The sequence below is a fragment of the Podarcis pityusensis genome, assembly GCF_964106645.2.
Source record: "Podarcis pityusensis genome assembly, chromosome: 1".
NCBI classification, from domain to species: domain Eukaryota; kingdom Metazoa; phylum Chordata; class Lepidosauria; order Squamata; family Lacertidae; genus Podarcis; species Podarcis pityusensis.
The window spans coordinates 84,308,668-84,330,599 of NC_138028.1; the positions used below are offsets into that span (position 1 = coordinate 84,308,668).

At 49.1% G+C, this 21,932-nt stretch overlaps 1 protein-coding gene across 1 annotated transcript; it reads left to right on the top strand.

The window, feature by feature from the left end:
* Positions 1 to 1,042: 1,042 nt before the first annotated feature.
* On the top strand, positions 1,043 to 18,970 carry ANKRD13D (ankyrin repeat domain 13D). Its single transcript, XM_080995992.1, has 15 exons — positions 1,043 to 1,368; positions 5,223 to 5,358; positions 6,142 to 6,266; positions 6,947 to 6,992; positions 7,691 to 7,834; positions 7,961 to 8,150; positions 8,871 to 8,937; positions 9,084 to 9,165; positions 10,303 to 10,364; positions 10,560 to 10,690; positions 10,964 to 11,121; positions 12,076 to 12,231; positions 13,279 to 13,442; positions 13,964 to 14,043; positions 17,878 to 18,970. Exons 1-15 carry the CDS (start codon positions 1,279 to 1,281, stop codon positions 18,155 to 18,157), a joined length of 1,911 nt encoding a protein of 636 aa, XP_080852118.1. The 5' UTR covers positions 1,043 to 1,278; the 3' UTR covers positions 18,158 to 18,970.
* The last annotated feature ends 2,962 nt before the right edge of the window (positions 18,971 to 21,932 follow it).

Below are 21,932 nucleotides of genomic sequence, written 5' to 3' on the forward strand. Positions count from 1 at the left end.
AAACAACTTTAAATAAAAAGCAGCGGATAGTCCATATTTAGGACTGGTAGGATAGAATTTAATTTCTAGAATGAGTTGTGTGAGGTTCAAGAAGCTTGGCTGGAGTCCTGGTTGTTCCTACTCAGTAGAGAAAGGTGCACTCTGCATATGCTTAGGTGCACTAGTTTATTGAACCACATTTCACAGCCGAGCCCTGGCAAGGCAAACAGCGTAGGAGGCAGCTCCAGGTTTCAGCTCGCCACTAACCAGAAGCCACCCGCAGCGCCTCCTGGTGCGATTCTTATTTCCCTGAATAATAAAAGATGCAAGGGGAAGAATGCTCTCTACCTGAACATGATCCTACATATATCTCTACTCAGAAGTAGACTCGGCAGAGCTTAATAGGCCCCAAACCAATGGATTCAAGTTGCAAGAAAGGAGATTTTGACTAAACACGAGGAAGAACTTGCGGACAGTAAAAGGTGTTCGGACTCCAGGTGAGGTGGTAGACTCGCCTTCCTCGGGAGGTTTTTAAGCAGAGCTTGGATGGCCACCAGTCACGTATGATCTAGCTGAGATTCCTGCACTGCAGGGGGCTGGACTAGATGACCCTTGGGATCCCTTCCAGTTCCTCTCGGGTGAATGGATATCTGACTGCAGCCTCAGCCTTCCCGTCCGCCCCCAGCAAGCAAGCGGAGCCAAGCCGGCCCAATCGCCCACCCTTCTGGGGACTGAGGACCCCGAGGAGGCCGTGGCTCCTGCTGGCGGGAGCTGCAATTTCGCCTCCGCCCGCTTCCCCTGGCGGCTGACGAGGGAGGCAGGCTGCCCAAGGCGGCCGGCTCCGCTCCCTCCCGCTGCCGGTGGTGACGCAAGGGGTGTTGCCTGTCCTCGACGCCCAGAGCGTGGCCCTCTCGCGTGGGCTGGAGCGGGGAGCGAGCGAGGCCGGAAAAGTGCCTGGGCCAGCTTTCCGCGCCCCTGCCGCCGCTGTCTCCTCCCTGCGCCCCGCAGGCCCGCCCCTTCTCCCCCAGCCCCGCCGCTCCCTGGCTCTGGGTCGGCCCCGGGAGCCGCAGCGAGCGAACCCCGGCCAGGCCGCGCGTGCGCCCCGCCGTCCCTCCCTCTCCGCCTGCCTGCCTGCCTCTCCTCCCGGGAGCGCAGCCGCCGCCACCGTCGCAGCGGGGCCCAGCGCAAAACCGAGCAGGAGGGAAAGCGCCGCCGCCGCCGCCGCCACCACCCGGAAAGGCCTCGGGCAGAGAGGGATCGGAGCAGAGACCCGGCCGGGCGCGGGGACATGGTGACGGGATGGCCCGCATCACAGACGCCTTCCCCCTGCACCTGCTCGTCTGGCACAACCGGCACCAGGCGCTGGACAGCGAGCTGCGCAAGGGACAGGTACGGGGGAGCCCCTCAACACCCCCCCCCCCAATTTCCTAGGACTCCTTCCTTCCTTAACCCCGCATTCCAGGTCGCCCCTTCCAGCCGGAGTTGGAGATGTGGCAGCCAGGGAGGGGGATGTGATGTGGGATCCTTCCAAGATGGTCCCAGCCCTTCGCTCCCCCCCCCCCCCCGTTGGTAGCCCTGCTGCTGCTGATGCCACTGGGAGGGAGAATGAACAAGGGCCAGATACTGGCACCTAGTATATCTGACTGCTGCTAACCTAGGTTTGTTCCATCTGCATCCTGTTAAACCTGCCACATCCAGTTAACTCCCCCCCCCCCTTCCCAGCCACACCACACACACAAGCAGGAAAACTGCCCAAGGGGCATCTCTTGACCCCGCAGTCGTGATAGCATCATCACCTTTCCCCCACCTTTGTAATGCTCCTGGTCCCCTCTCTCCATTCCTTCTCTTTGTACCTCTAGATTGTAACTCTTCCCTCCTCACCCCAGCCGAACTGGTGGTTTCAGAATAGCTGTATAGATGTTTGATGATTCTTTTGGGCTGGGAATCCCCAACCTCATAATTCCTCATCAGACTTGGCAGTTGAAGCTTTGAAGCAAACAGCAATCCTCATTTGAGGCCATCTGTTTGGAATCCCAGAATCCACTGCTCCTTCGTCTTAGGCCCCCTCATAGTGATTTGGGCACATGAGGGCAAGACACGCGAGGGATCAGCACACTCAGTTGGATCTGAAGGGTGCCGTGATACTCGGTCCCATAACATCCTCTAGCAATCAAGGCCTAGTGTTTTGTTTTGTTTTGTTTTGTTTTGTTTTGTTTTTTAAAAAAACAACCTTCCTGTGGTGGCTTCATGTTTAGTGCACTGATAGCCACCATTTTGGAAAAGAGAAAAAGGGAGAAAGGCAAAATAATCCTTAAAGATTGATGTGCGTGTGCACAGCTGGTATGGGTCTCTTTTAAAAATTCAATTCAATTCAATTATCAGAGCCTTCAAGCAAGTGCCAGCTCTAGCACCCTGTTGCATTGGAGAGGGGAAATTCACAGGGTTTTCTTCCTGCCTGCCTGCCCCTATGGACCACAGCTGAGTACAGGACTAGACTGAGCATCTATTCTTTAAAAAACTCTTGGTTTTCCCACCTAGAGCTAGAACCAAGAGAACAGAGTCATTAGAATACCTGTATGGGAGAAGACTGACAGGAAGAGTTCTGCCTGGCAACTGATTTGGAACTGGGAGAAATGCAGACCAGGGAGCATGGCTTAAAAGAAGACTGGGCTGGAGATAATTGATGGTACCTGAGATAATGATGATTCCCATTTCTTGTTTTGGAAGGGGGAAACGGGGAATGAACTGACATAGATCTAAGGGGGTGACTTTTGGGAGGATCTCAAAAAGAAAGGAATTTGGGGCAGAGGTTTGGTCAGCCGGATGTTTCTGGAATCTAATTACATAGGGCACTCGGGTGATGGCCTTCTCTTGTTGTCAGTCCCTAACAGCTGATACTCAGAGGTATGTTACCTTTGAAAAGGGAGGTTCTATTTAATTTGGTGGTTGAGGCTAGTAGCTGTTGACAGACCTGTCCTCTGTGAATTTATCAAATCCTTTTTGAAACTAACTTAAGCTAGTGGCCATCAACATACCTCACAGCAGTGAATTCCATGAGTTAATTACCCATTGAGTGACAAAGTATCTGAATTTGCTTTTATCTTGTTTCTAAAAAATCATGGGCAATCTGGGAAAGGTGGGAGAGGAACGATTCAGAGTATGGCATACAGTGGCATCGCAACAAAAGTTGGGTCAGGGCAGATATTTGGAAAGAAATGGTGTGGAGGGTTTGGGGCTCTGCCTTGTGTTCAGTTTGGCTAGGTCACTTGTCTCTCAGTCTCACCAGTTCTCCTTCTGTAAAATGGATGTTGCAGTATCAAATGTGAGGTCAAAGAAGTGGTTTGGTGTGTAGAGCTCATGCTCCACCTTTGCTTTGTACTCAGTCTGCAGTCTTAGAGAAAGTCAGGTGTCTCCATCTAGTCCAGCATTCTGTTTCCAGCAGTGGTCAGCCAAATGCATCTGAAAATTTTACAAGCAAGGCCTGAGGTCAACAGTGTTCTGCTGTTGCTTGTATCCAGCAGCTGACATTCAGAGGCAAATGCTTTCTGAATATTGTGGTGCTTCCATCAAATTATGACTTTCAGAGTGGGTGTTGGGTGGATGGAGCTTTGAGTGGATGAAGCCTAGGCAAGGGAATGGCTTGGCAGGGTGGGCAGATTTGTAACATCCTGAATTTCTGAAGGTATCGGCTGCTGTTACATTTTTTTTGCAGATGCTTTAGGATGCTCAGCCACCCTGCACATGACTTAACTTGGTGGTAGAAGAAATCACATTCTGACTATTTTCAAATATACTCTTGTGGTCAACTAGTCTGCAAGTGCAGTGAAAATAGGCCCAGTTTATGTAGGATATAAGAGACTCTGGGCTGTTCCAGGTAACACAGAAGGATTCTGGAGCTATGATAGAACCAGCCAGACCTCTCTGCAGCAAGCACTCCCATTGTTGGTGAATTGCTGGTAATCAGCTGTTAAAAAATGTGATTCTTAGCCCCAGTGCTTGAAGCGATTACACTACCCTCAGCATAAGGAAGGTGCCCATGACATCTGCACAAAGCACTACAGCCCTGTCTCCTGATCTATTTTTATTATCCATCCCTCAAAAGCGTATTTACTTGTGGGTTTGTTTGTTTTTTGTTTCTTTTCTTTAATTCATAAGCCGTGTACTCTCCTTCTGTAGCACTTCAGTGCACTCTTCTTACAATTAAAAACAAAACAGGTTGTTTCACAATATAGCTGGGCTAGTCCCTATTCTGTTCTCTCATGTGGGGACAAAGGCCTTTGTGGTGAATGGCCCCTTCTAATTGCATCTTGGAACAAGGCAGCATTTGCCATTGCAAAGAAGGTCCTTTCATCAGGAAGCCAAGACACAACATTAATTGATTTCCATACATACTTAGATTTCCCCCCACTTTTCAAGCAATCAAGAGTCTCCCAAAGTGGTTCAAAAACAGAGTCAGGCCCTGCCAGCAGGCTTGCAAACTGAAAAGACGAGACACACAAGGAAAGGGAAGTGGAGTGGGAGAGAGATCAGTCCTTCCAGGCCAGAACAAAGTGGTGAGCTATAAGAGAGGGCATTTATGCTCAGTGGAGGCCAGGGTAGGTAACCTTCCCTTGCTGATGTTCACTTGAATAGGAATTGTTGGCTCCAGCTCCTTTGACCAATGGGTGGGACAAGCGCTTCAAACTTCTCCCTTTTGCTTCTACAGTCCTGGGGCGAGTTGGAGCTGAGTAGGAAGGGAGAAGGTGAGTTCCATGTAGCCTGATGGTTCTCTGGCTGGTGGTTGGGGCCAGGTTGGTCTCCTTGCCATGATATTCTTCCTTGGAGGGCAACTGGACTGTAGCCCTAATGTGCTGCCCTTCACTTCTGCAGTCCTATCAAGGCTTTTGAATATCTGAATATCAGCATGCGCAAGCTTAGATTAAGCAACAAGGCCGGCTCTTCTATTCTGGCCAGTGGATATGATGCGTCATGGTCCCTTGGGTCGGATATTCTATAGGATATGTGAATTCTATCCTAGTATCCTGGATGTCCTTGTAGGTCAGGGACAGCATTATCTGGGTACGAGCTCTGAGTGAATTTTCCTCTTTTGCAAGAGATACTGGTGCAAGGGCATTAAAACCCTGCTGAGTCCTAGCACTGAAAACTGTTTCCAGGAATGAGCCCCAGCACAGAGAAAGCCTCAGCCCTTGTTCTCTTGTAAAGGAATGTCCACCTAGCTCTTTAATCCTGTGGCTCTTTTGCAGCACGATATTGAGATGCTGGACCCACGAGGCCGAACGCCCCTGGAGCTGGCCGTGTGCCTGGGGAACCTGGAATCCGTCCGGGTGCTGTTGCGACACAATGCCAGTGTGGGCCAGGAGAATGCCAACGGCTGGACAGGTATGAAGGTTCAGTGGGCAAGGGGATGTGCCCCATGTTGGTCCGTTTCAATTTCTGTCTCCTCCGCTTAAAGCTGGGGTGAGGAACCTGTAGCCCTCCAGTTTTTGTTGCACTTACAACTCCCACGCTGGCTGTAGGCTGATGGGAGATGGAGTCCAACAAAACTTGGAGAGCGACATGTTCATCAGGATCATCAGGCTGCACGACTGTGAAACGCCTTCTGCTTGAGACCTTGCAGTGCTGCCGCCTAATACTGGGCTCAATAACAGTCATTCATATTGAAGCATCTCCTTATATCCTAGGCAAGGGGGGAAATAGAAGGAATGTGTTGAAAGGGTTGTTGTGAAAGCTGAGCAAGGGAAGACAGCAATTGAGAAATGAAAGACCTGAGACATGAGGGCTGTGGTTTTGAGGGGTAAGCAACACGAATGAAAGCCAGAGTCCAGTGCCTAGGCCAGTACTGGAGTAATATGTGTGCTTTGAAGGCAGAACTCTTCCCGGCACTTTTGTTTAAGGCACCTATCCTTGCTTCTCTGGCTTAAGTTTGTGGAGCCTTGCTTTGCCCTGCCTAGGATTGTAGAAGTTTCCCTGGGAACTGAGCACTGATTGGCATGATACCTGTGCCCTTGGCAGCCAGACATGTCCTTTTGGCAGATCAATAGGCTGTCTGCTCCTGGTTGGGAATGAGGATAGAGGAGAAACTCGTTTGGACTGGAGAGATGATGGGCACAGTGAGTGGGGCCAAGAAGCGAAATACTGATTTTTTCCCCTCTGCCTCTCTAGTCCTGCAGGAGGCAGTAAGCACAGGGGACCCAGAGATGGTGCAGCTGGTGCTCCAGTATCGCGATTACCAGCGGGCCACACAGCGCCTAGGCGGCATCCCAGAATTGCTCAACAAACTGCGCAGAGTATGTACTGTCAACTCCCAGTCAACTTCAACTCCCAGTCCTTGTGTATTTATCAGTGTCTACAGATTTTATTATAGGGGTGCCCAACCTGTACTCTTGTCAGGACCCCTGGCAAAGGGAGAAAGAAATCTTGCCAAATCTGCCCTCTCTTAGGATCTTATTGGAATCTCCTTTTCTTTCTAAAACTCTGGTTGTGTTTGTGTTAATTAAAAGCCACAACCCTCTCTCTGTATACTTCTTCCATAGAGCACCAGCATTAAGTCCCTCACTTTTGTGTGGGCACAGAACCACTGCAATTTAACCATTCCTATGTTCTTCTAATGCATACTTCAAGAAGGGAAACACTCTTGTCCCTCCCACATTCCCTTGCAAAGGGGCTTGGAAGATGAAGCATTTGAACAGCATGGTTTCAAGATGACAATGGTAGCAGTTACTCTGCATCCCAGAAGCATCAACCCTCTTCTCCTTTAAACCCCCTGGGATGCTCAAAAGCACTCTTGGGTTTTCTAGCCAGCAGTTGCTAGATCTAATTGAACTCCCATTGGTAAAGTGTGACTCTTAATAAGATTATGGTCACAGCAAAATGTAGTCCCTTTAGAGAACAGGGATTGGCTGTTCTCGCTGCCCCTTCTCTCACTTGCAGTGCTCTGCCCCCTCACTTTGGTTCTCCATCTCCACAGGCTCCTGATTTCTACGTGGAGATGAAGTGGGAGTTTACCAGCTGGGGTAAGTCAGTGCTTCACTTCTGGGAGTGGTCCCCAAAAGCCCGAGCAGGTGACAAGAGAGAGCTATCCAATAAGGGAGGAGTTTGGCCTGGGGAAATGATGCAGCTCAGAAAACCTCCTGAGCTCAGAAACATAGACAACATTTTGAGGAAGAAGGAAGCATTCTCCTTTCTCTGTGGTGGGTGCCGTGGCTTCACCAAGGAGCAGAATCCATGCTATTGACATGTGGTGTCCTAGTCGTGCTCCAGAGATTAGAAGTGTGACACTCTGAAGGAATGAGGTGATGCCAGGCAGAGAGGGCAAGAAGTACCTCTCAGCCATGAGACTCATTGGGTACTTTGGAGCATGTTGCTGTCTCTCAGTTTGACCTTCCACACAGAGGCAATGGTGCCTCTCTGAAGGGCTGTAGCTCAGTGGGAGAGCACCTGCTTTTCACACAGAAGATCCCAGGTTCAGTCAGGCATTTCTATGTAGGGCTGGGATAGGCCTCCCATCCTGAAACCCTGAAGAGCTGCTGCTAGTCGATGTAGACAACACAGAAATTGATGGACCGGTATTAGATGAGCCAGTGGACCAGATGGATCAGTATAAGGCAGCTCCCTGTGTTTCTGTGGGTGAGGTACAAATGTGGCAAACAAGTAAATGATGCTAAGCAATGTTCCCTCTCCCTCTGCTCCCTCTCTTCCTCTCCGTCACCAGTGCCCCTGGTCTCCAAGATATGCCCAAGTGACGTGTACCGGGTGTGGAAGCGTGGGGAAAACTTGCGGGTTGACACCACCTTGCTGGGCTTTGAGCACATGACCTGGCAGCGGGGCCGCCGCAGCTACATCTTTAAAGGCGAAGGTCAGAATATCTCTTTTCTGGGGAGATGGGTGCGTGCTTGGCGAGGTGGGGGGGGGGGCTATGATACTGACTGCTTTTCTCTCTGTTGGTCCTCCACCCTCTTTTCTCCTTCCCCTCATTGGCCAGATGAGAATGCTGTGGTGATGGAGGTTGACCACGACAAGCAGGTGGTGTACACTGAAACGTTGTCTCTAGCCTTGCATGAGCCGGAGCTGATGCTGGCTGCCATGCAGCCTTCCGAGGAGCACGTGGCCAGCCGGCTCACTTCGCCCATCGTCTCCACCCACCTGGATACCAAGAACATTGCCTTTGAGCGGTGAGCTGGGGCAGGGGGAAGGGTAGCGTATGGGTCTGTGTGAACCGTGTGCTGCTGCTGCTGTCGCTGGTTGTTAACCCCAATGACTATATGCTGCCTCCAGGACCAGAGGCAGCCGCATGCTGCTCAGAATACCGGAATTGTCAGGGGACAGTAGCGGGAGAGGGCTAATGGCATCACGCTTGCTGGCTTCCCAGAGGCATCTGATTGGTCATTGTGGGAAATGGGATACTAGACTAGAGGGACCATGTATGTGATCCAGCTGCAGGGCTCTTTTTATGGTACAGGATGAGGCCCATGAGACCAAAGCTGGGAAGGATGAAGTCTGCCCAGGCTCTTGAGCATCAACTAGTTTTGCGAGAAAAGAGGGGGACCAAGGCCCCAGCTTCTACTGCCATAGATGTCTGCAGCCCTGTTATCACATATGCCTCATCTCCCCTCAGAGGAGAGACCTCCACTTGCAGCTCCCTAGTCCAAGTCTTTCAAGGGCAGGGTTGGGAGAGGTGAAGGTAGAGGTGTGTGAGATGGTTATCTTTTAGGCTGAAGAGTATGAGGGCATTCCAAGTCTGAAAAGAGTTGGAAGAGATGAAGCTCCATTGTAGCAGTGGTGGCATTTGAAGAAATGGATATCTTTAGGCTGCATTGTGGTGGGGGTGGGGGGCAGCTGAGGTCTGCAATGGCAAACTCTATCGCTCTTGACCTGAGGGCTTTCCTCTCCAGGAACAAGTCTGGCATCTGGGGCTGGCGCTCTGAGAAGATGGAAAACATCAGCGGCTATGAAGCCAAGGTACATTTCTTCCCCCATTCCTGCTCCTTATGTGTGTAAATCTGAAAAATTCAGCAAAGTTTAGCTTAGCTTCACTGCTTTGAGGAATCAGGGCTTGTGTTGGATGGGACCAGGTGATACCAACGGTCTCTTTGTCCTTTTTCCAGGTTTACAGTGCCAGCAACGTGGAGCTTGTCACCAAAACCCGTACTGAGCACCTGTCAGACCAGGACAAGACACGCAACAAAGGTAAAAGCAGATGTTGAACTGCCTCCAGTTGTGACTCGGTGTGTTGACTCATCCAATGACCCTTCATGCTGCTAGGGATTATTTTACCCTACAATTCCCAGAACTCTGATTAATTGTGTGCTGCACTTGCTGTTTGGCGGCTCCTGCCTACCCTCTGACCACATGTGACTTGTCCTCAATAGTCATGATGTGCTCCTCCCATTTACAGGCTTCACCTGGTGGTTAAGAGAACAAAAATGGCAGCAGCGTATACTGAATATTGGCCTGGTCTATATGTTACGCTCAGCTGAACCGTGGCTAAGCAAGAATTAAAATTGCACAAGTGCACCGAGCGAATATTGCTGCCACTTCATTCCTCCCTGATTCCGCTGCCTAAGAAGCAACAGGATAGATATGGATTTTGGCTGTTGTCCTGTGTAGACAGCTTTCCAAACCACTGGTGGGAGAGGCAGAGTAAATGGGAATATGTACACAGCATAACTGTAGGAGTCTGGAGGGACCACTTGGGCCATGCAGGCCTATGGAAGGCACCCACTTTCATGGAGAAGGAGTCTGAGAAGGAGGATGTCAGGCGGTAGATGGGCTAGCCTTAGTGGCTATGGCAGGTAGAGGAGCCTAGTGATTCCATGGTGCTGGTGGTTCCATGATGCATCTGGCAATCCTTGTGTAGATCTTCCCCCATAATGTAAAAATCATTCAGTTCATGGATATCGGTATCTGTGGTCATAATAGAGAGGACCTTTTCTGTAGCCACCTACACCCTGCAACTCTGTCGAGAGAGACCCACCTTGACCTCTCCCAGAAGGCCTTTTGCCATAATGCAAAGATCTTCCTTTCTTGGCAGGCATTTGGTCTGTCGAGCTGCTGACCTTAACCTCCCAGGCAGGTCACTTTCTTTTTTAATCTGCTGCCTCTTCCTCTTTTATCACTTATCAATGACTGTTTTGCTGCATTTTCCTTGGAATTTGTCGTTCTAATGTTACTAGCCGCCTTGAACATTGCTGGGTAAAGGCGCTCTAAAACTATTTCAGATAAATAAAAATAAGATAACAAATACATTGCATTAAAGTGGTGGAGGTGGTGGTAGGTTCTTTGGAGAGGACTCATTCACTTAGACATCCTCCTTTTGTCTTCCAGGTTCTAAGACTCCATTCCAGTCCTTCCTGGGAATCGCCCAGCAGCATGCTGCCCAGAATGGGGTGAGTGACCAGGTCAGATCCTGTCCGTATATGGGGAAAGGAGATGCTGGCCCAGCCACACCAATTTAGCCTAAGGGTACATGAGGTGGGGAAGCAGATCACAAGGGGGATATGCCAGAGAAGGGATTGTGTGGCTCCAAAGTGTTGGTGTTCTAGTTCCTGCCCAGATCCAGACCCTGATCCTCACTTTTGCAGGCTCCTGTGCTGCAGTCAGCCAGTCCAACCAACCCAACGTCTATTACCCCTGAGGAATACTTTGACCCCAACTTCAACCTGGAGTCCCGCAATATTGGCCGCCCTATTGAGATGTCCAACAAGGTGCAGAGGTGAGAAGGATGGGGGGTACTGCATGGATTGGTGGGGTGGGGTCAGAAATGGAAGAAGATGTCAGGACATAACAGCTGGCACTTAACTCTTACAAAAGGTACTCATTTTTCCAGAGAAAGGTAAGAAACAAAAGGTGGAGGAAATAAAAGCATGTCCCTGCAGATAATTCACCCGTGTAGGGGAGTTGCAGGTCCAGTCTCTCCGTGGGCAGATGTTGGGGGCAGGGAGCTGGAGGAATCTCCAGGAAGACTAACATGCTCCTTGTGTGACAGGTTCAAGGCCACTCTGTGGCTCTGCGAGGACCATCCCCTCTCCCTGGTGGAGCAGGTGACGCCCATAATTGACCTGATGGCTATCAGCAACGCCCACTTTGCCAAGCTGCGTGACTTCATCACCCTCAAGTTACCTCCTGGCTTCCCTGTCAAAATCGGTGAGAGGTGTGAAGCCTGGCTGGTTGGGGGGGGGGACATTATCTACTCAGGGTGGGGTGGGGGGCATGGAGACAAGCTGACGGGAGGCAGATCAAGAGGGGAAGAGAGAAAACGGAAGGCAGAGAATGAAGCTGTGGGGCTACGCCTCTCCAGACATTCTTTCTGTTGTACATCCATAATGATTTGTGCTCATGAAGGTATTGGGGTAGTTCATACACAACCTTGCTTTCAATGTCATTTGTGCCTGCAAAGGTTTCAGAGCGGACATACTGCTTCATTTCAAATTGGTGAAATCCAGTAACGTTTCATACCTCAAATGTTCTTGGGTGGGTGCAAGAGTGCCCCTCCAGAGGGCAATAATGCAATAACTTTGGGGAAACATCTCAGAACAACTAATAAAGCAGAATGATGTCTGCTATAAATGCACCACCAATGCACTATTATTGCAGAATACACCTACAGAAAAGAAAAACCTAGATCCATCTGCACTTTAAATTTAAAGCAGTATCATACCACTTTGAGCAGGCATGGGTTGTCCCCCCCCCCCCCAGGAATCCTGGGAACTGTAGTTTGAGGGGTCTGTGAATTGTTAAAGAGTTCCCTCTTCTCTTCACAAAGCCAAAATTATCAGAGTGGTTTAACAATCAGCCCCTCTTCCCAGGGAACTCTGGGAATTGCAGGTCTGTGAAGGGAATAAGGATCTCCTAATAACTCTCAGAATCCTTAACAAATTACAGCTCCCAGAATTATTGGGGGGAGCCATGAATGTTTATATTTAAAGCTGTATCATACTATTTTATAGTGCAGTCCCCAATTTGGAGAAACCCTCAGCCTTTGTTGTGGGGAAAGGGATAATGTCCTAGAGAGGGGAGTGGTCATGAGGGAAATCAGTGAGAAGCTTGAAAATAGAGGTTTACCAACCTTCCTTTGTACATTTTCTTTCTTTTCCCCAGAAATCCCCCTCTTCCACGTGCTGAATGCCCGGATCACTTTTAGTAACTTGTGCGGCTGTGATGAGCCGCTGAGCTCAGTGCGAATCTGTACTCCCACCCACACCCCAGAGAGCACCGAGGAGCCGACTGCTGGGGCAGAGGCAGCCAACACCAAAGGTAGGAGGAGCAGGGTGGGGTGGGAGCCAGGGTCAGGACTTCCAACAGCTAATCTAAACCTTGGAGGGGGGAGCAGAGTGGAAGAGGTGGAGGATGTTCCCGCAGGCTGGGAGAGGGAGGGAGCATTAGGGTGCAGTGGCCGTGAGCCCACATTGCAGAACTGGGAGACAACCGGGTTAAGAAGGAGATGCGAAAGTGTAAGATGTCTGAGTGACTGAAAAACGGGTGACTCCTCTGTGGAAGGGAAAGCATGCTTTCTAGAACTGACACATCCTTCTCCATGATCCCGCTACTGACCATCACATTTTAAAAATGGACGTATTGGCTCAATATGTTTATCGTCATTTTTTAAAAACATCAAGTCTTTCCGCTTCAAGAATGCTAGCACAGCCATGTTCCTTTTGCTTCCCATTGATGTGCCTGAGAAAGTGGGAGCTATGCCTGCTTGTTGCCACCTTTAGGCTCATGCAGACAACCTGTGTATTCAACTTTTACCCGGATTTGCTTGCGCAAAGCTTACACGGAGGTTAGATTGTATCTGGTTTTTATTGAGCATTCATTCTGATTGGTTTGTGGGCCAGCTATGCCCCAACAAGCATTCGTCCGACATTCATCCTGATTTGCTTGCAGGCTGTTGGTATGGCTTCCTGTTAGTCATTTGCTCACCCTGCAATTTTCAGTGCACTTCCCTACCCCTTCCCAAACTGCAAAAACGCTGGATTCTTTTTAAAACAGCATTTTTTTGTGCAAGGGCAACAGAGCCCTTCAATCCACTTCAGTTGTGCAAACCTAAATTTCCGGTGCGTGTTGAGTCTCTCCTGCAAAGTAGTGACCATCAGGAGGGACTTTTTGTTAAAGAGGCCCAGCCCATTTGCTGCTTGCCTTAGGCCCTAGGGAGATGTCCTTTGTCCTTTTTAAGAGCCCTTTTCATGGGTGGAGAAAGTGAGGCAAAGATGAAGGGACTGGTCTTTGGTGACACAGGACATTGCAGAAGTTGCGTAGTCCGTTGGCCAGCGTGCTAACCATTGTTTTCCCTTCCTCCCCCAGTGTACCCTTTCCCCTGCGAGGTGGACCCATCAGTTTTTGAGGTGCCCCAGGGCTATACAATGTTGGGCGCAGGTCGTACAGAGCCCATGCGGGACGAGGATGATGACCTGCTCCAGTTCGCCATTCAGCAGAGCCTCCTGGATGCTGGCACAGAGACAGACCAGGTGATTGGGAAGGCGGAAACCTGCCTGTACTGGGGTGAAAACAGGTTCATTATAGCAGGCAGGCATGACTAACTGGTTCTTGGAGGGAGGGCACATGGTGCCCGGATGCTTGTGCGGGGACCAAGTAGAGGTTGGATTGAGTGGTGTAGCAAACTAACTCCCAGTTGTTGGCACTCAGAGTGGATATAATTCTTGGCTGCCACTTATAAATGTAGCACTGAGTGCTTTGCAAACCTTGATCTCATTAAGGCTTTTACATCCCAGTAGGAACTGGTGATTATATATTTCCTTTTTGCATGTGTGTGTGTGTTTGTGTGAGGGGGTGGAACCTGAGGCCATCAGATTATGGCTTGCCTCAGACCTCCCAGAGAGTCCATGGCTTAACCAAAGCATTATGGCTTATTATTTTAGCATTATTCCAAGTCCAAGCCTCAAATTATTACCTGCTACAGCAGGAGCACACACCCATTCTGCCTCTTTGCTATCGGTTTTAGCATATTCATTCTTGTGTGTTACACCAGGTGACCATCTGGGAAGCTCTGACCAACACACGGCCAGGATCCAATCCTCCGTCCTATGATGAGGAGCTACAGTTGGAACGGTGAGTGTTTCCGTAGCAAGAAGGAAGAGGTTGTATTACAAATTCAGTTCTGCAACCTGTACGTTAAGGTGTATTATTTTCTAAAACCTACTTTGTGGTCACTTGGTCCACCTACCAGCAGCAATTCCATCTTAGCTGGATTGAGCTTCAGTCTTGCCAGGCCTCATCCACACCCTCACTGCTTCCAGATACTGTTTCAAGGATTTCACTGCCTCAGTGGGGTTTAAGGAAAAGCAGACAGAACTGAGCAGGATCTCCATATCCTCACAGGACCTCTCCGATCGGCTGAATGCAGTGTTCTTCCCCAGCTGTTTTCCTTCATATTCCACTATAAAGCGGGGTGCAGGGCCTCTTCCTCGGTCACCTCATATTACCCTTCTCTCATCCTTTCTTACCAAGCAGAATGGGAATGCCCTCTTGGGGAACATGATGGCAAAGAAGGAATTGGGGCGTGCCTGAATTAGCTTCCAGTGCGTCACCCATGAATGGAGTTTGCCTGCTTGTAAGCGATATACCCGTCTGTCTGGGAGATCCCCAAGAATTGGCATAGGTGCTACGAGAAACTGAGCTTGGCATAGTTCAGATTGTAAACACTTTGAAGATGGGTAAAAATCCTCCAGCTCAAGCAGATGCAAATGTATTTGGAGAAATATCCCCTCTTCAGCCTTCCTAGTTGTGGGCGTTGTGTGGACCTAGCTGGTTTTCCTACCACCTCCTCTCACCTTACTCTCTCATGCATTTGGCCACTCTGCCTAGTATGAAGTGTGATTGTTGATCTGTCACGTGGATCTTCTTCCGCGTGAGGAAAATAAGGCTGTCTTGATGTACAGCTTTATATCCTTCTGGGGGCATGGATGGGGGCTTTTTTGGGAGGCGCTTGTGATATTTCACATTCAGCTGTAAGATTCCTCTGTGGGTTTTTGCAACGGTGCCAGTTCTTATTTCTAATAATAATTTGAAAATCTCTTGAACAATTGCAGTCTGCCAGTGGGTGGAAAGCAAGCACCACCCGCTTTCCGGCACCAATTGGAGAACGGTGCCAACAGAACTGAGAAGGCTGAGAGAGCCTGAAGGAAGTTTTTTGGTATGAGTAACCACCCATTGCTCTACAAGCACAGAGCTTCCTTAAAATTCAGCAGTTGAGAGAAGACTCAAGGCACATTTGCACCTATGCTCTCAAGCAGCAGGAATTTACTCCCAGCAGTAACTTCTGAGATAACAGAATTTTAGAATTGTGGGGTTGGAAGGGACCACATGGGTCATCTAGTCCAACCCCCTGCAATGCAGGAATTTAGTTTGTTTCTTCTGTGTTGTCAACACGGCAGTTTAGTTTACTCCTACTATTCAGGCAGTGCAGACAGCCCCTGTGTCTACTCAAACGCTATCTCAGGACCAAATAACATCAGCCATTCCATTAAGGGTTCATTGGCCTGTGCATCTTCTCATGTGACGTACGCTGTCATCTGCTGACAATGCCGTTGTTTACATGGGTCAGACTGCTCAGTTGTGACATGAAGGAATAAACAGACACAAATCAGACATGAAAATAGTCACAGAAGCCAAGGCAAGAGGAGCATTTCAGTCTCCCAGAACTTATTGAAACAGACCTTGAGGTCCCCTCCTTAAAAGTACAAGCAGACCACAAAGTTTCAAATGGCAATTCTTGTGTGAGACCAGGCCGGGGGGGGGGGGCGTGTTCTTGAATTTTTCTTACATTTATATCCCACCTTTCTTCCAGCATACAGATGGTTCCCAGGTGGTCTCCCAGGCACTGACCAGGCTCACACCTTCAGCAAAGAGGTGGCCTTAGGTGCTTTCAGATCACTTCAGCCATTAGCTGAAATTCATCACCAAGTTTGTTGCAGTGAAACTTGGACTTGATGAAGACCAGGAGTGGCTAGTTAACTAACATATTTGTCTTTCTTTTGGTCTTTATTTACCTGATTCAGCTTGCTATGCCTAGTCACCCCAGCAGATCCTTGTTGAGAAAGAGTCACATCTGCTCTGAGTGGGTCCACCAGATACAATCAAATGAATGCAGTTTTATTTGTGCTCTGCTAGTATTGTGGCAAACCTGCTGCTGTCTTTTGTATTGCTTGTGGTGGGGAGGTTGACCTCACCTTGTGGAAAGAAAGGTTCACTCTCTACTTTGTGGGTAGGTTCCCACTTTGGCAGCCACTCCATCTAACAAAATGGGTTTTAGCCCTCAAAAAGTTCATGATGCAAAATGGCCACAGTCTTTACAGTACCACAAGATGCTTTATTCTCGTCACTGAAACAGACTACTCATGCAAAATTGCCCTGGCAGTAATCTCTGCAGTAAACGACAGCTGTTTTGAGAGAATTGGTGTGAACATTCCCTGCACTGATCCAGAACTGATGCAAGCCCTTTGCTGAGATGTAGAGTATAGCAGTGTAGGTAAGAGCACACATAGACTGCATCACGGGAGATCCTTCAGGATTCTTGTAGGGCATAGAAATGCATAAGGAGTGAAAACCAGGGAACAAACAGGGGGGAAACCCCTGGGTCATGGTGTGGCCTGTGCAGGCAGTGAGGCCTTTTCTTCACTACAAGCAGTAGGCTCTTCCCCTTTCTCCTACATTTCCTGAGTTGCTGCCCAGCAGGGAACCCACCCACAGTTGTGATGCAACACAACAATCTGGGGACAACAGGAAGAAAAAACACAAGCCTTTCAAAGGCTAGATGACTGTTTATCCAATCCAGATAAGATGGAAAAATTGTTGATGGTTACCTAATGCCTATGTCCAGAGAATGCTATTCAGTCTGTTCTGCGTAGGATTATACTCTGAAGAATCATGCTTACGGTTTAGGGGGCTTCTACACCCCACTTTCTCACTAGAGGCCCAAGTGGGACAGAGCACCTTGAGACAAGTGCACCAGCTTGTGGCTCTGCCCTGGGCAAGGGCGTAGCCTATACTTTGGGTTTCCATTCCCTGGTAACTTCAAGGCTTGATTACTGAAATAAATTCTACATGGGAGTATCTTTGAAAACTGCCCAGAAACTGTAATTAATGCAAAATACAACTACTAGACTGTGAAATGGGCCCAGGTATTTCAAACGTCTCACCAACATTTAAACAACTGTACTGGCCACTGGTTCATTTCTGAGAGCAATTTGAAGTGTTGGGCTTGGGGCCTGAAGAGTCCCGTAATCACAAGATGAGCCTTTCCATGAAGTAAGGTCAACTTTGGAGGGTTGAGTATCCCCACCAGCTAAAGCCACAGTGGCCCAAAGGCCTAATTAGGCCCACCAGGGCTTTGAATTTGGCCATGAACTAAGCCTTCCAGGCCATTTTGGGCAAACCAGCTGTCAGGTTATCTCTGATGTAAGATAATGGAAAATGATGTGGAAATGCCCTGGAAAGTGTGAGATAACATCATCCAGCCTCCTTGCAAACCTTTAGACAGCAGGGAGATTAGACAAGGTTGGCTAACAAAAGGGCATGGATGTTCAGTAAACAGGTCGCTTTGAAGCACCCTCAGTGTGAAAATAGGTGTATTACAATTACACAAAAAGCACTGTTTTTAACCTGTGAACTGTATTGATGCAGAGAGCACCAGAAAGCTATCAGGCACACTGGGAACCAGACTGAGCCAAAGGCCAGCTCATTTCTTTATTTTTTACTAGCATCCAGCAGGCTCTGGGCAGTTGTGTGGGAACGGAGGAAGCCCAGATTGGGCTGGGGGTGTTGGGACATATCTGAGAGCAGCTTGAGCAAGCTTGCCTGAACCAGGCCTGAAAAGCATGACCAAGTAGCCATATCTTGCTGCCCTGTTTGCTGATGCCTCCTTCTCGTTCTGTGTCCTCTCAGGGCTATCCAGGAGAGCATGTTCCTTCAGGCGGGGCCAGGCCTGAGCCCAGTGGAGTCTGGAGGTGGCAACGGTGGCGCTCCTCCTCCCGAGAGCAGCCCACCTCTCAGCACCAATGGGGGTGGCTCCTCAGCCTTGCCCCCGCCCTACCCCAGCTTTGACGAGCAGCTGCGCTTGGCCATGGAGCTGTCTTCGAGGGAGCAGGAGGAGAGGGAGCGCCAACGCCGCGAGGAGGACGAGGAGCTGCAGCGCATCCTCCAGCTCTCTCTGACGGAGAAGTAGCGTCCTAGCCTCCCTCAAGCCTCACACCGCCCAGCCTAGCTGTCCTTGCCGTCATTGTATTTTTAACCTCTGGGGGTGGGGTGGGTTTCATGCTTTGCCCCTTCCCAGTTGAGGGTCAGGCTGGATGTGAGAAGACAGCACCTTCTGCATTTCCTGGGACTCACTCGGTTCCATCCTCTGGTATTATTTCCTGTAAGATTTTTTTTTAAATTTGCTTTATATCCTCAACCTTCACTGAGGAAATGTTTTCTACAGCACAGAGAGGCAGGTTGGAGAAGAGGAGCAGCAACAAATAAGAAGGAGACGGGATGTGGGGCGGGGGGGGGGGAGAGACGTTGAGGAAATTTTTATCACCTCGGCATGAGATTTTTCTGAGACTGATGGTGAATGTGCTGCTTTCTCTTTCCTTGCAAGGGTTTGGGCCCGTTGAGGACGGGACCAAGTTGTGGAAGTGGCAATAGAAGGCGGTGGGGAAGCCTGGAGCTTGATGCGCTGATGTTTTGCGGTGAGACCTGAAACCAGGCTGCCGTGTGGTGAATAATTTTCAGTCCCGCATTTTATTTTCCTCCTCATTGCGAGCTGCTGCTCTCCCTGCCCCCCTTATTTTTAATTTATTTTATTTATATCTCTGAAGATATATACAAGAAGGGGAGTGGGAGGTATGTGGTTATTTTTTTTTTTAAGAAACTGAACCCAGTGGGTCTAAAGGGAACAGCTGTGCCCACTCCTGAGCGGCTTTCTCCTGTCGTCTGGGAACCAGGCACGGGGGGCTCTGGGCAGCAGGAACTACTAAATAAAACTAAGAAACCAGCACCGCTCTGCTGTGACGTTCTTCCGTTTTCTTCCATCTTGGTCTCGGGTTGCATGGCTGTGACATAAACATAAAACTTGGCTCCAGAACCTGCTAGGATTTCTGCGGCTCTCCTTATGAAAATTAGGAAACATGCTAATTAGTATACTCACAAAAAAACCTGATAGTTTGAACCATAAAAACATTATACCAGCATTATTTCATTCCTAATGATCCCTAGCATGGGATTCGCCTTTTTCACAGCTGCCACATGAACTGTTGACATCATTTTCACCAAGATATCCACTATGACCACAAGGTCTTTCCTAGGCTGCATACAAACCACCCTTAAAGCACGTTCAGAACATATTGTCCCCAGAATTCTGGGCACTGTAGTTTGTTCAATGTGACGGAACTGTAACCTTCTGAGAGGTGAACTACAGTACCCAGAATACTTTTGAGGGGGAATGTGCTTTGAATGTCCTTTAAAGGTATATAGTGCGTGTGCAGCCCTGGTCAGTCACTGCCAGTTCAGACCCCATTACTATATATGTCAAATGAGGATTTATTTTACTTACATTGAATTGTGTTTGCTATTTTAAGTTCACCCAGTTTGGAGGAATTCTTTTGGAACTCCTTGCAATCCCTTGTTTTGTTTTGACAACCCAGAACAATTTAGTATCATGAGCAAACTTTGCTCCCTCAATACACTAATGGGACTCCATATGTTGGTGATAGTCTGTGTCTATTTTGGTAAACGATAAGGTTTACAAGCTGCTTTAGGTTCTTCAACAGGCTACGTTGCTATTAATTCCCAATTTGGTGGGAGCAATAGCAGAGAGGGCAGGTGGGGGGTGAGAGAGGGAGGGAGGATAATACGATCTTGAAGTCGTAGAGTAGTACCATCCTTTTTCTTACAACTGTACTCAGAAAGTGTTCAGTTTAAATCATTAAGTGAAATCTACACACTTCCTTTGCCCTCATTGCCCTGTTAGTCCAATGCCCCAGTGACAGTAAAGCAACAACTAGCTTAGTTCCTTGGCAGAGTCTAGCAATCCTCTACCCTCCACCTTTGCTTCCTCCCTTGCTGCCAATAGTACACAGCCCTTGCACCATCTAGACCATGTGCATCATTTTGCACCAATACTCTTCCCCATTGCTCTTCGTCAACACATCTCTGCCACTCCTTGTCCCTACATGTCCTTTCTTAACTTTAATCAAACCGGCAGCTTCCATCTTGCCTCAAAGAAACCAGTGGATTTGTTCTCTGAGCCACTGAAATTATATGTCTGCTCAGCCAACATAGCATCATAGTTTTGGACTGCCCAAGTGCAAATATATACATACACTGCGCTTTGTATAAATCCCTGTTGGCCTTGCCTGACACAATGCATATCCCCATCTAGTGTGCATACATAGAACTGCAATTTGTCTCTATCTCTCTCTCTCTCTCCCTCCCCCGCACCCCCCTTGCTCAATCTTCTGCATGGTGCAATTTAGGAAGCCAGGCACGATGATTGTACACTGAAGAACCATGGCTGCCACGTGATAGCACAGTGACCTTAAACAGAGCAGGTGGCAATGGTACTGTTAAAATTGCTTTGGCTGGTTTCAGTTGCCAAGTCTCCCCTGCCAGTTCGGAAGGTGTGCAAGGGGCTCCCGAGAGCTGCTCTGCCTTAACCAGCTGCATTTTGGGGGAAGAGCTGTACCCAGTGGTAGTGCAGCACATGCTCTGCAACCAAAGATCCCGGGTTCAACCCCTGGTGTCTCCAGCTGGGGCTGGGAAACGGCTTCCCAATCTGAAACCCTTAAGGAGGTGCTGCCAGAGTGCAAGCCATACAACTGACCTAGACGTGCCAATAGCCCAATTTGCTATAAAACAGCTTCATAACGGCCTGCAGTTATTTTGGGTCCAAATTGCAGCACTGTGTCATATAGGCTGTATTGTAACTGTGTGCCTGGGGCTGACTGGCTGGCTTGGGGAATCGAGGGGGTGGGTAGGCTGAGTGTGCCGAGATTAGGGCTGCCCGCAGTGAACCTGGAAATCTTGCCTACTCCTTTCAAAAGCTCCAAAGCAACAAGAGATGCTGCTGCTTTTCACACCGCTGACCCACCTGCCCACGCTCCTTTCCACCTGCTGGGTCTTGGGCAGGTAGGAAAGTGAAGTGGTTGTCCGCCCTTTCATTGGTTCTGTGTGTTTAAAGATCAAATGCAAAGCAAACAATTCCATTATGTTCACGAAGCAGCTTACATTAAGCATCAACAACAAAAAGCCCCAGGAATTAGCTGCAGTTCCTGCTATGTCTTCTACACTTAACAAATCTCTCAGTCGGTAGAGCATGAGACTCTTCATCTCAAGGGTGTGGGCAGAAGATTCCTGCATTGCAGGGGGTTGGACTAGATGACCCTTGTGGCCCCTTCCAATTCTATGGTTCTTGGAGGTTTAACTGTGGAAACTAGTGAGCACTATGCAACTTGCACTTTAATGTTTTAAAATATATGATCATTTCCTTGATTTTTTTTTTAAAGCATTCCCCTTACAAATGGCTAGTTGCTTGAAATGCTTTGGATCAAAACTGCTTCCAATGAGAACTGGTTAGCAATTTGAGCTTTTAGGGGGAAGAGCTGAGTGTCTATCTAGGTCGTCTGCTGGCAGCCTTCCGCAATATCCGAAGCATTTAGAATTTCAGCACTGCTGAGTTCTGAACAGATTTTACTTTTACCTTCGATAGCCTGCCCCGGCGGTATCAGCAGCTGGCGATGTTTGCAGGGCGGTGCTTGTGGGTAGCTGTGCTATGGATTAGGAAGGCTGCTTTTTGGATCCCGATATGCAGCGGGGGTGGCAGTGGGCTCCATGCGGCCGTCGTGCCTGATGTGGGGGGGGGGGGGGGGCGCTGTGCTGCTTCTCCAGCCTCTGATGTTCGGCTTTTCGCTCGACCACCTGCTGAGTCATTGTAGTAATATGCAGGGGGGGGGGGGCTGGCA

What these genes read in the sequence shown, in the direction of transcription:
- ANKRD13D (XM_080995992.1), top strand. Translation starts at nt 1,279, where the DNA reads ATGGCCCGCATCACAGACGCCTTCCCCCTGCACCTGCTCGTCTGGCAC. An exon ending in GAATGCCAACGGCTGGACAG is followed by an intron (nt 5,359 to 6,141) that starts GTATGAAGGTTC and finishes CTGCCTCTCTAG; the next exon opens with TCCTGCAGGAGGCAGTAAGC. An exon ending in CTACATCTTTAAAGGCGAAG is followed by an intron (nt 7,835 to 7,960) that starts GTCAGAATATCT and finishes CTCATTGGCCAG; the next exon opens with ATGAGAATGCTGTGGTGATG.